The sequence below is a fragment of the Bufo bufo genome, chromosome 3 (genome assembly GCF_905171765.1).
Source record: "Bufo bufo chromosome 3, aBufBuf1.1, whole genome shotgun sequence".
Classification (NCBI taxonomy): Eukaryota; Metazoa; Chordata; class Amphibia; order Anura; family Bufonidae; genus Bufo; species Bufo bufo.
In genome coordinates, this window is record NC_053391.1 from 257,588,222 (window position 1) to 257,602,053 (window position 13,832).

The window sequence follows — 13,832 nt, forward strand, 5'->3', positions numbered from 1 at the left end:
TATCGGCTACAACAAAATGGCCGTCATACGTTCCTTCTACTCTATCGTGTCGGAAGGGGTTTGTAAGTGTGACTAGATGGATAGTGCGACAGTAGTTGCTGACATAGAGCATGCGCAGTAGCTGCTGCCTCCCTACACGTGTGTGAGTGTGAAAATGCCGAAACAGCGGAGTTCACGGAACGCGACTGCTCGTCATGTGGCGCTGACGGAACAGATCCTGCAGGACGGATCAGTCAGGCCCACCACCAGGGTAAAGCGGCGGGGACAAGGGCCTGATGAGCCGCAAGATGATGATTATGTGGATGAGAAGTTGTCTCGGAGGATCCTGGAGCAGGCCCGGATTCAGCAGGAAGAACTGGAGGCTGAGCACGGAGCTGGCAGTCTGGCCCCCAAGCCGAAGACGACGGTGTTAGGTAATGGCAGTCATCAGACCACCAGGAGGGGTAATGGAGTTACTTCTATGTGAGCGGGAGGATGTCGTGTCCTAATTCACTGGTTTCAGGAACCCTCCAGATCAGGTACTAGCTGCCTGTTTACCTGGCCTCTGGGTGCACTGCTGTGACCAGTGGATAGAGCCTGACTGGGTGAATCGGAGCAGCGGCACGTGATACCGCCAGTACCCCTTCCTTATTCCAGATGTGGAGATCTGTCTGGTTTCATCCTGAGAACAGGCGCTCTCTTTATCATGCAGTAGTTTTTCTACAGTCAACCTTCACATGTCTAAGGGCTTGTTCACACGACCGTGCCGTGTTTTTCGGTCTGCAAATTGCGGATTCGCAAAACACGGATGCCGCCCGTGTGCCTTCTGCAATTTGCGGAACGGAACAGGAGGCCCATTATAGAAATGCCTATTCTGTCTGCAAAACGGACAAGAATAGGACATGCCTCATAATTTTTGCGAGGCCACGTATCGGAGCAACGGATGCGGACAGCACACAGAGTGCTGTCCGCATCTTTTGCGGGCCCGTTGAAGTGAATGGGGTCTGCACACGAGACGCAAAAAATGCTACTCGGATGCTGACCTGAATCAATCGTGTGAATGAGCCCTAAAGAAGAGTCCGGTGTGGAGGGAGGAGTCCGATGTATTCAGTATGTTCCCTCCAGCCACTGATTAACATGTTTCCCCATACACACAGTAATGCAAGATATCTTAAAGGGGTTTTCCGAAACTTTTATACTGATGACCTATCCTCAGTCTGGATAGGTCATCAGTATCTTATCACCTGGACCCCTGCCAATTGAGAAGGTAGCTGCACTTGCACTAGCGCCACAGCCTTTTCTTTGCTTACCAAGCACAGCGCCGTACATTGTATATTGGCTGTGTTTAGTATTATGAAATTCGTTTGCGAATCGTTTACTGGTAAAAGGTGAATTGCGTTATGGATTCTGTTACCACGGACCATAACGCAATTCTATAACTGAATAACAATTCAGTTATAGAATTGTGTTATGGTCTGTGGTAACGGACCTGAGGGGTTAATTGTGCGGATCACAGCCCCCTGTAAGAGATTGGGTGCTGCCAGGCAGCAGGGGGCAGTCATGTACACAGTTCTTAGTATATTCTAACTTGAAGCGTCCCCATCACTGTGGGAACGCCTCTGTGTTAGAATATACTGTCGGATCTGAGTTTTCACGATATAACTCAAATCCGATGGTATATTTTAACATAGAGGCATTCCCATATCCGATGGTATAATAGGGACTCTTGACTTGCATTGTAAGTCAGGACGGATCCGTTCGGCTACGCACGGCCAGGCGGACACCAAAACGACTTTTTCCTTCATGTCCGTGGATCCTCCAAAAATCAAGGAAGACCCACGGAAGAAAAAACGGACACGGATCACTGAACTACGGAACCCGTTTTTGCGGACCGAAAAAAAACAAACGGTCGTGTGCATGAGGTCTTAATCAGACTGAAGCATCATTCAGAGGAGTGACTTGCCTAAATGGAATAGAATTTCCCAGTATTTAGTGGGTGTCAGCACAATGTCACCAGAACAATGCAGGTGGTGAGGGATCAGGGTGCATATTAGGGGGGACCCCGCATCCCCCTGTTTCACCTTGGCTGTGCTTATTAAATTAGTGAGCACAAGAAGCAATACTTAATAATTGCTCCACCAGATGGAGACATAACTGCGCGTTCACTTCTGGAACTGAAAGAAAATTTCTGTCTAATTACTAATATTAATTAGTGAAATATTTTAATGTGTTTATTATTGAGAAAATTGCAAATAATTCCAGATTCATTATTTTGTTTGCATAGATTACAAGAACAAAAACCTTGATTCCGATTCTGAGGATGAGGAGTGGCCTACCCTGGAGAAGGCTTCTTCAATGGATGCTGGGAGCTACAACGAGGACGTGGAGGTGAATCCTGAGGATGAGAGAGCCATCGAAATGTTCATGAACAAAAATCCACCCCTAAGGTAAGCAATTCATCTTCTTATATTACAAGACAAATTGGTTAATTTGCAGTGGAAAGAATAATTTAGTTTTTGCACATCTCCGTACTGACTTGTATAGCAGCTTGTACGTGTTCCATGTCATGTTCAGTCACTCTAAGCTCTTTCTGTGCCCTCTGTACCCACATCTCTGGGCACCGCTTAGAAGCCATTTTTGCCTGTGACTCGTCTTCTTGTTCCTTAAAGTGACCCTCCAGTTCAAAAGAAAAATTTCACATCACCGGGGCAATGGGCTGAAAAGCTATGTTGCCATCTTGGATGGCAGAAGAGGGGTATGTTATTGGGATCAGTAAAAAAAAAAAAACTGAGGACTCCATGTAAGGTCCAGTCGCCAGTTTATGTAACTTTTTGTGTTTTCAGCCAGAAGGTCCCCTTCATTCAGTCGTATCGCAATCACTAAAGCTTAACCCGTTAAACATCTCTAAATCTTTTTGGACAACACAGCATTGTTTCCTTGTAGCAGCTCTTTGGCTATCACATTGTGACATTGACTTGTAAACCATGAGACCCTGAGTAATGGTGAGAAATGGCGCAGCAGTTAAAAGGGAACCTGTCAGTGGCTTCATTGCTACCCAAACCACAGGTAGCATGAAATTCTGACAGCCTCCCTCTTTACAGAGAGCCACGTTTCACTGTAAACCGCTCCCGAGTTTCAGAGAAAGCCTTGTTTAAAAAGGAGCTGGGACTGGAGAGAAGCTTTATGGGGTGTGAGGTGCTCACACTCGGTGAGTCAGCGTAGAGTCAACCATTATGTACGGATTTTAGCATGACCTTTGGATCAGTTTTCTGGTGTCAAAAAGTTGCATATTTTTGCACAAACATTTTGGGACTAGGTTTTTATGCCACTGGCAGTGCTTTTTTATTTTTTAAATAGTGTGCGCTGGTTTAGCAAGATGGGGCAGGTCTTCACAGCCTGACAGGTTTTCTAATTTACACCAGAAATCGCCGTAATCAAAGCACATTTCTACTTCAGCTCATAGCTGGCGTCAATTGCCTTTTCTGGCGCACACATTTCCAGATGATATGCCAAATTTATCCTGTCCCGCCAAAAAAAAATTTGGAGCATTTTACTCCTGAAGGGGTTGAAAAATGCACTTCAGGCAGAACAGATACACGGCTAGGCGCAGCCTATTTCTCCCAGCTTCCCTTTATACATACACGCTCGGCGAACGCGTTTATGTATTCAGTGTGGAAAGAGGAGAAAGCCGCTGCCAGACATCTTCAGTGAGAACAAAAGGATCGGTCGAAAATATTCACCTCGCCTGATCCGTCTCCCCGAACATAATCCGTTGTAGGAGAGTCCGAAGCCCCCCAAAACACAGTAGAGAACAGTGGCTTTGACCGACAAAACACTGTGTATGATATGAGGGCCTTAATAGACTTTGTTATGCTTAGAGATTATCTTTTAAGATTTAATGATATTTTTTAAGAAACCATAGGTCTACATAGGTTTACAAGTGTAAAACTGGGAAACGACTTGTGACCTACTTATTGTATGAACACCGGCTTTAGTGCAGAACTGATCAAAGTGTAAATAAGTCTCATTAGATAGATTTTCTTTATTTTAGGCGAACGCTTGCTGATATAATCATGGAAAAGATCACAGAGAAGCAAACAGAAGTAGAGTCAGTGATGTCAGAGGTTTCCGGAAGGCCAATGCCACAACTTGACCCCCGAGTGCTAGAAGTATACAAGGGAGTAAAAGAGGTATACAATTAGTTCCTGGCTACTATTTATTATCTCCATTTTGCCAGTTTTTGCTTCTAGGGGATTGAATAACTGTAATGTAGACTTCAAACTGCATCTGAATATCTGATCAGCTTCTGATTTAATTATTTTTTTTTGTACTCTAAGGGGATATAGTATAAACTCTTATTTTCCCCCTAATAGGTGTTATCCACATACCGTAGTGGTAAGCTACCAAAAGCCTTCAAGATTGTGCCGGCTTTGGCAAACTGGGAGCAAATCCTGTACATTACTGAACCTGAATCTTGGACTGCTGCAGCCATGTACCAAGCTACTCGGTATGCTGAAATACACTGTATGCTTTGCTTAGAATTCACTATACCCGCCTCAGTTATGAAGGGTCATTCTAACTTTTCTGTTTTTATCATTATTTCGCCTACCAGAATCTTTTCTTCAAATTTAACTGAACGTATGGCACAGCGTTTTTACAACTTGGTTCTGCTTCCACGAGTGCGCGATGACATTGCAGAATACAAAAGACTCAACTTCCACCTTTATATGGCTCTTAAAAAGGCATTGTTCAAACCTGGAGCTTGGTTTAAAGGTAAGTTTGGCATGCAGTAGAGATGTTGCAAAATATAGCTCCAACTGTATAAGGCCTCATGCATACAGCTGTTGCTCGGCCGTGCCCCCAATATGCAGCCACCGGCCCACTGTGCGGACGGATCACAGACCCATTCTAGTTGAATGGGTCTGCGGAATCCGCACGGATGTTGCCCCTGCATTGGGAACTGAAAATTGCATTCCCCTATGCACGGAACAGCTGAGCAACGGTCATGTGCATGAGGCTTAAAGCAGATATAAAATAAGGATTAAATATTATTTTTTGAACTTATCCCAGTGTATCAAAAATTATTTGCACCCAAAAATAATTCCAAAATTGCGATTTTGGAAGTTTATTTATATAGTGGCCATTTTTGCGAAAAGAGAAATCATTATAGAACTGAATTGGCTTGTGGAACTGGTAACAATCAGTCTTTTTGTTAATATAGTAGTGACAAAGGGACAATTTTACCTTTTTAGTTTGAGGAGCTAAGTCACTGTTAGGCCACATGCACTTGACCGTGTCCATTCCACAAACTTTGGATCCACAAAATACTGATACCGACCATGTGCATGCCGTGACTTCAATAGGTCGGCGATCCGCATGTTGAGGCCAAACATAAGACCTGTCCTATATCTTGCTTTACAGGTCTGGAAGCACGTGGATCCATGGTGTGTGGTCTGCCACGGACGCAGTCATGTACATATGCGTTAAAGGGGTTCTGCACTTTCATTTAACTGATCTATCCTCTGGATAGATCATCAGCTTCTGATCGGCTGGGGTCCGACACCCGGGAACCCCGCCGATCAGCTGTTTGAGAAGGCAGCGGCACTCGAGCAGGGCCGCGGCCTTCTCGCTGTTTACCGCCGGCCCACTGACGTCACGACTAGTATCAACTAGAGTGGGCGCGGCTAAGCTCTATTCAAGTGAACAGAGCTTAGCCCCGCCCACCAGTTGATACTAGTCGTGACATCACTCGGCCTGCGGTAAACAGTGAGAAGGCCGCGGCCCTGTTGGAGCGCCGCTGCCTTCACAAACAGCTGATCGGAGGGGGTCTCGGGCGTCGGAACCCCGCCGATCAGAAGCTGATGATCTATCCAGAGGATAGATCATCAGTTAAATGAAAGTGCAGAACCCCTTTAAATGTTTGTGGAAAGAATATTTACATTGGTGATAGCACTGACCTGTAAATAACAGTGCAGCAGTCACATTGGTATTCCAGATAGTACATCACTATTTTAGTTTTATTACTTCAAAGGCACTGTTGACTTTTTAAAAAAAAAAATTATGACATACATTTTTATTGAACGGTTTCAAACCATGTACATTATACAGACAATCAGCCAATAGAAACAGTAGAGGATGTTCCAGTCAGAGTTGTAACCTATATTATAAATTGGCTGTTCATGTCGCAATTAACTTGTATCAAACAGTCAAAAAGAAAAAGCTGCAAACAACAAACAGTAACCACTGCTTGCCACATCAGAATGAGGTGAGATTACCTAGACTATGAGGGTACATTGGTCTAGGGGAGGGTCACCTGGAAGAACTATAGAAGGCGTCCCATTTAGGCCAAACATATGAACACCTGATGGAGGTCCCTTTCCATCCAGCAAGTGCTCCATAGAACAGTTGAGTTCAGGAGTGGTTTCATTTATTATAGCATATGTCCAGCTACATTGGAAGAGATTTATCAGTACAGACAGTGCCTACTCGGACCCCACAGTGCTTTCTTTTTCTTGAAGATTCTCTTTTTCTTGACAAAAAGTAACATAACTTATTACAGCATTATATCTCACGCACGAGATAGACACAAATAGGTATAGGAATATCAACATGAAATAAGCAGAAATACGAATATGTTCCGAGTCATGATAGCAAGTTTTCCATATTGATTCCTGCTGATACTTAAAGAGAAAAAACTGATGGTGCAAATAAAAGGCATCTGAGAGGAGCCACCAAGAAGTGAGGGACAGTCAGGGTGGGGGGGGTAAAGGTTTGAGACTTTTTGCTGTTCTTGTCGTACGTCCTAGTAAAACAGTCAAAGTAATGATAATGTGATGTCTCCAAGAGTAGAATATATAGGGTGTCCAGCTAAGGGCCATTGCACACAACCGTATGCCCTCCGAGACATACGGTCTGTGAGCGGGCCACATGTCCCGAATCAGCATTGATCGTGCGCATGGGAGCACACAGCAGCATAGATTACAATGATGCTGTGCACGTTGGACCGCCCGCAGTGCTATTGTCCCTCACTCATATGATCTTATGAGTGCGGGACAATAGCCCCGCGGGCGGCCCAACGTGCACAGCATCATTGTAATCTATGATGCTCTGTACGCCCGTGTGCACGATCATTGCTCCTTCGGGACATATGGCCCGCTCACGGACCGTATGTCTCAGAGGGCATACGGTCGTGTGCAAGGGCCATAAGAAAGGAGTAACTCCCAGCTATAATGTACAAAAGTCAGCAGTGCTTTCTGACAAACATTTGTTGGAAATCTTCCATACTCGCACACCCACTTTTTATGACCTATTTGTATGTTTCAGGAAAAAGAGGGTCAAGGCGTTTGGTACAGACACCATGTTTACCAGAAAACGGCCATCAGTATTTTGATAAGTCTGTCAGTGTTTTTTGGGAGCTTTGAGGTAGTCAGAAAGTTACCTCCTGTGTCTTTGGCAGATCTGCATTTTCAGATTGGCTGTTTAGTATGAGCACAAGGTCACCAGCAAGTCAGTGCATGGAAAGCAGATTTCCATTTCAGCAAGGACAAAAGCCTAAACTAGAAGTGACAAAGCTACTGCTACCAATACGCTTAGAAGAATAAGTCTTAGCTGAATGGGTGCTTTGAGGTTGACTATGCTCTGGACATGGAGGAATGAAAAGTCACAGTTGTATGATTGTATACGTTATTACACTGGTCACTTCACAAGCAATTGGTAATCTGCAAATTTCCATCTAGGAATCCTCATACCTCTTTGTGAGTCTGGAAGTTGTACCTTGAGAGAAGCTGTGATCATTGGAAGTATCCTGACTAAATGCTCTATTCCAGTTCTGCACTCAAGGTACAGTATGATTTTCTTAGTAGAGCTTTCTAGTAGTATTTTTTTTATTTATTTTTTTCACTCCAGTGACAGATTAATTTTTGTCAGGTATCTGACTATGGTCCCATTAACATACTTGCGTTCTTCATAGAAGCATGAGCACCTTTTCTTAGAAGTGTGGTGGGCTGTTCCTTTGTTAATTCTCCTGGAAATTTGTGACTCGACAACTGGATTTTACCATTAGGTTAGGGCTACACGGTCGTAGAAAAGTTGTGCGACAATTTTTATAATAGTCAATGGTGTCACAGTCGCAGCATGTTGCAGTTCAACACCATTGACTATCATTACAAAAAATATCGCAATGTAGTTGTGCGACACTCGCCGTGTAACCCTAGCCTCACTCCTTTTTAATGAGATTTATTGTTCCAAAGTAGTAAAAAATATTTGTTAGTGCTCAGTATAAATGAGTACACCCTCTTTTAATATCTCACCAAACACTAGCAATTTCACAAAATTTGACAAGACTTAGTTTCATAGAACATTTGTTTAACCCATAACATGACATTAAAGTTAATAATATAACTTATTTCAAAAGCTGTACTTTTACGCAAAAACTACTACATCTAGTATTTTGTATGAACTCCAATGGAACATGTTGGCGACATATTGCAACATCTATCTTTTTACATTCTGCAAGAACGACCTCTTTTAGAGCCTGGAGGCTGGATGGAGAGTGATGCTCAACTTGTCTCTTCAGAATTCCCCCTAGGTGCTTGATTGGGGTCAGATTAGGAGACCTACTTGGCCACTGAATCACGTTCACCCTGTTCTTCTTCAGAAATGCAGCAGTGGCCTTAGATGTGTGTTTTGGAACAGTGTTATATTGGAAAAGTGCACAACAACCAAGTGCACAGACTGATAGTAGCAACTTCTCTTTTAACATAGAGCAGTACATCTGTGAATTCATTATACCACCAGCACTCATGCAGCTCCACATAAGGACACTGTTGCCACGCTTCACTGTAGGCACCATGCATTTTTTTGTATTTACCTTTGCGACACCATACAGTTTTGAAGCCATCAGTTCAAAAAACATTTATCTTGGTCTCATCACTCCAGAGTATAGAGTCTCAGTAGCCTTCCTCTTTTTCAGCATTTGTGAATGGGCTTTAGGAGAGTCTTCCTTAGCAGAATGAGAGTCCTGGAATCTACTGAATTACACTGACATAATGCTGTCAGTGTAATACATTAGATTTCAAGACTCTTTGGGTCACACAGCATTATAAATCATTATAATGCTGTGCGATCCTGTCAGAGCAGGCCTGTTTACTGTACATATTCTATTAATTTTACTGTAGAAATTATAGCTCAAGTGTACACTATAACAGGTGTAGATTTGACTTTCTGGCAGATGGGAAGACAGAAATGGGCCTAATTTATTAAGAGGTCTGCTTCTCTTAGGCTCATCTCACTCCAGCACAGAACTCAAGTGAATGTACTTGATTCAAACTTTCAGCATTAATTTTACTGTGTTTGCAACAGGCTCCCATGTTGCATGCCGATTTGCCCCTTAATTCACTCAGTGCAGTTGGCTGAAAGAATAGACATGCTGTCTATTTCAAAATGTGCATGGCAGGTTAATTTATGCACTGACATTTCTGCCCTCTGTAGATAAGACCTTAGAAGTTATTTTCCAGTGCATATGCTAACTCCTTCTTTTACTTCGTATAGTGCTGCCATGCTGAAGATTGCAGAAATGACATACAATGGAGCAAACAGTATCTTCCTTCGGCTTCTGATAGACAAGAAGTACGCTCTTCCTTTCCGGGTTCTTGATGCTCTTGTCTTCCACTTCTTGGTGTTCCGCACAGATCGTAGAGAACTCCCGGTACTTTGGCATCAAAGTCTTCTTACACTTTGCCAGCGATATAAAGAAGATCTGTCCTCAGAGCAGAAAGAGGCCTTACTGGAACTGTTACGAATCCACAATCATCCACAGATAGCTAATGAAATTCGTAGAGAGTTGGTTAATTCTAAATCTAGAGATACTGAGTGTGTCGCACCTATGGGCATGGACTAATCGATAGAGTAATACTAATGACTAAGATGTACGGTTTGATTATGAGTTTCTCTGGTTATATTTACGTTGTAGGGAAAAGTTTAACTGCAGTGCTTGAATAGCTGTAGACACTTAATATGAAACTGGCATCTGGAAACGGTGCTTGTTCCTTGAAGAACCAGAACAGGCTGAGTATAGGAACTCATATGGACTCATTTTACAACATATACAATTGTGTGCCACTATTTTCTCACAGATTCATTAAATGGACAATTTAAAGGGTATCTGATATTTGGCCATGCCCCAGTTTAGCACATCTGTCGAAATACAACATTTCTGTATTTAAAATCTACATCTTGGCCTAGAGCATGTTTTGTTTTGGTGCATTAATCCCAAGAAATATATTTTTATTAATGTGCAGTTATAAATTTATTTTTCAATTTTATGAAGGAAGCAACTTGTATTTCCACCCCATGTGTATTATTCTGGCCATATACCATATAACTCACGATCTCTGCCTACACATGCACGCTCGGCTCGGAATTAGGACAAAGCTGCTTTTAGACACCAGTTTAAAGGGGTTATCCAGTAAATGATAATGATGATCTATCCTCAAGATAGATCAGCGGGGTTCCTGCTGATCATCTGTTTCAGGGAGCTGCTATGCTCTGGGAAGCACAGCCAGCTCCCGGCAGCTTTCCGAGCACAGCACTGTAGTACATAGTGCTCTGCCACACACAATGATGCAATTTGCTTGATCTGGTCGTCTTCCTCCTCTGCTCAGTCTATGACTTTATTAACTCGTGCTTCTCACTTTCTGGCCACAAGCTTCTTTCCTCTACTATCAAGGCTTGTCATGACACACTCCTTTTTACACATACAGAAACTGACAAGTCATTAATTCACAGCAACTTATGAACATGCTACAGTTATCACAGGCCTCAATCTCTTCCATCTTCTGTAATCTGGATGTCAATTATTACAACCCTACCCTCAAATTCACCCTGAATGAAGCAGCTCCCATTACATTCCGACCGTCCTGACACAAGCCTTGGCAACCTTTACACATGCCTGAAAAATATTTTCTTCAGCGGCGTGCTGAATGTTTATGGGGGAAAAAAATCACATATACCAGCAGATTTTCTCCATTATAAACTTAGGCCTGAAGCTTATAACTCTTCCCTTCACCTCGCCAAACAAGCCTACTTCCCTTCACTTCTCACCTCCAATAACCTAAAACGACTAATACTTTTCACTCCCTATGTAGACCTAAAATACATATGTCCATAAATGACCTCTGTGTTGAAGACCTGCCCATTCATATATTCAGAGATAAAGTTGATAAAATCCATCAGGAAATTCTCTCTTCTCTCCCACCGTTGCCCAACTGCCCACAGAAGTAACCCTGTTCTTTCCCCTTCGCCTATAATAGAACCCCTGGAGAGACCGCTTCCTTCACTTCAGGACAGAAAACAGAACCAGAACTGCTTTAAAAGAGGGACCTCCCTCTCTATGCCCAATTGCTAAGTCTAAGGAGACAGGAGCCATCAGAGCTGCTGGAAGCTAGAACTGCGGGCCCCCGGTCAGAAAAGTATTAGGAGGGTTATCCTGTGCAGTGGAATACACCACTAGGAGCCACTAATATAAGTCTGGGCATCGGTTTTCTTTTCCTACCCCACTCTGGTCTCCTGGACACACTGGGATCTTTTTCGGCAGGTCTGGTTGGCTGTGAGCCGTACCTGTACGTCCTTCTGCATGTGGATGGCATCATCGCATAGTCCTGCGTGTGGTTGACGTCACTGTGTTTCTGCAGAGGGAGTAAGCGGTCATCTCTGCAGGCCAGAAGGGGGGGGGGGGGGGGGGGGGTGGCGGCTTGCGTGCTCTACATGAAGAACCCAGCCAGTTCACAGTCATGACAGGTAAGAAAGAGTGAGAGGAGCTGATTACCCGAGAACTCCTTGTGCCTATTGATAGTATTATGCAGCTGGTTCAGCACGCAGAGACCACTTGAACCAACAATGACACTTCTGTACCAGGGTGGGGTACGGCTAGGGCTACACTACGACATGTCGTGCGACAATAAGTCGTGCAACACATAGGGCACAACTACATTGCAATATGTGTCGCATGACAATTTTTATAATGATAGTCCATGGTGTCAGACATTTGATTGGAATGATTTTGTCGCTCCAGGTGATAACCATTGGAAACAAGTGTTGTGCAAAGGGGAGTAACTTTGACCGCCCCATGCTATTTCTTTTCTCCACCCAGTGCATAGTCACAGGTGGGAGTAACTATAGCGCCAATCAAACACACTTGAGTTCCTATTTAAACCTGAAAGCGCCAAATGCACTCCACTGTTACGAATAGGACTTTTCGAAACGCGTCAAACAGCCTGTACTAAGAGAGATCTTGAGCCCTGTACTGTCCGTGTGCAACTATTGAATAAAATGGAGAACTTGATACTTCGAAAAAAAGTGAGTGCTGGAGTCTGAATTTACCCATTCTCTAAGTCCATGGTGTCGCACTGCGACGGAAAAAATACACACTGGTACAGGAAAAGGGGAGAGGAGCCGGAAACATTGCGGGTAGTGCGCCCCCTTCAAATGGAGACGCCGGCCTATATAGAAGGGAGCAGCAGCAGTGTGGCAGGTTACTGTATAGTGACCAAACCATTTCCAAAGAACCCCTTTTGTGTTTGCTGGAAATTATGCAGGAAGAAGGGGATGGACCACAGCGCACGGAGTGGCAGAAGCAGCATTCTGAATCTGGCATGTTTCTCCTGTGTGGGGTTGTACTCCACCATCTCCTGGTGAGGAGATTGTTTTTAATTCCATACGGTTTACTGTGGGCTATGTGTTAATACAGGTTACGGAGCCCCCAAGGAAAGACAAAAGGCAGAGAGTTTGGGATTTGCAAAAAGAAGTCCATCTTACCCCAAAGTCTGTTAAAGGGGTATTCCCATCGCTAGGATATGCCCCCATTGTCTAATAGGTCCGGGTCAAATGAGAACGGAGCGGGGAAATGAACGGAGGGCGCACTGCGCAGCCGCCCTCCATTCATTTCTATGGGGCTGCCGAAAATAGCCAAGCACTGGCTTGGCTATTTCCGTCTGCCCCATAAAAATGAATGGGAGCAGGGGCCGTGCGTGTGTGGTGCGCTCCCATTCACTTCTATGGGAGCAGCGCTTGGTGGTGGACGACCCTGGGAAATCCGGGCCACAACTCTTCCCTCCACCCCCCTCTCCCTCCGCTCTCGTAGGTGCGGGTCTCAGAGGTATCTTAGCGATATGCCCCTATTGTCTGTGATGGGAATACCCCTTTAATCATGTTTGGACAGAATGGTAGCGGAAGACTCACCATCTCTCTTCCAGAACATACAGAACGTTCGTTCCTCTGTAGAACAGCTTAAGAAATCTCTACCTCGCTCCACTAAGCAGAAAAAAATTCATATGGTAGAGTCGGACTTTACCAAGTCAGATTCGGAGGAAGAAGGGTTAATAGAGGATTTTGATTCTTCCTCTGAAGATCTTGCTGGGAAACCATTGTTTAAAGGGACACTGTCAGGCCTTCTGAGCATAATTAGATCTTTATATGCCCTCCTAGGTCTTGTGATAAGTTTCCAATTCATATAAGTATTATCCCTGTGCGCATTGTAAACTGTGAAAAATTATCTTTATAATCACCTGTCAATCAACTGTCCTTTATGCCCAAGGGGCGTTCTTTGCGCCGCATTTGTGCCCAGCCGCGCGCAAACTGCCGGATCCTTAGACACGCCCATCTCATTAGAATTCACTTCGCTGGGCGGTATTTTCCTGTCCCCGACATTCGGAGATCCCGTGCATGCCCAATACGAAGTTACAGTCATCAGCCTCAATAGGGGACGCAGGCGCGATGTGATCCCGGCGAGTGAGGGTGCCGGGCACATGCGCAGGATCTCAGAATGTCGGGGACAGGAAAATACCGCCCAGCGAAGT

At 44.3% G+C, this 13,832-nt stretch overlaps 1 protein-coding gene across 1 annotated transcript; it reads left to right on the forward strand.

Annotated features, from left to right (window-relative positions):
* The first annotated feature begins 27 nt into the window (after positions 1 to 27).
* BYSL (bystin like) lies at positions 28 to 11,293 on the forward strand. Its single transcript, XM_040424113.1, has 7 exons — positions 28 to 413; positions 2,264 to 2,426; positions 4,031 to 4,169; positions 4,353 to 4,486; positions 4,592 to 4,752; positions 7,716 to 7,818; positions 9,529 to 11,293. The coding sequence occupies exons 1-7, from the start codon at positions 155 to 157 to the stop codon at positions 9,875 to 9,877; spliced, it is 1,308 nt and encodes a 435-aa protein (XP_040280047.1). The 5' UTR covers positions 28 to 154; the 3' UTR covers positions 9,878 to 11,293.
* Positions 11,294 to 13,832: the final 2,539 nt, after the last annotated feature.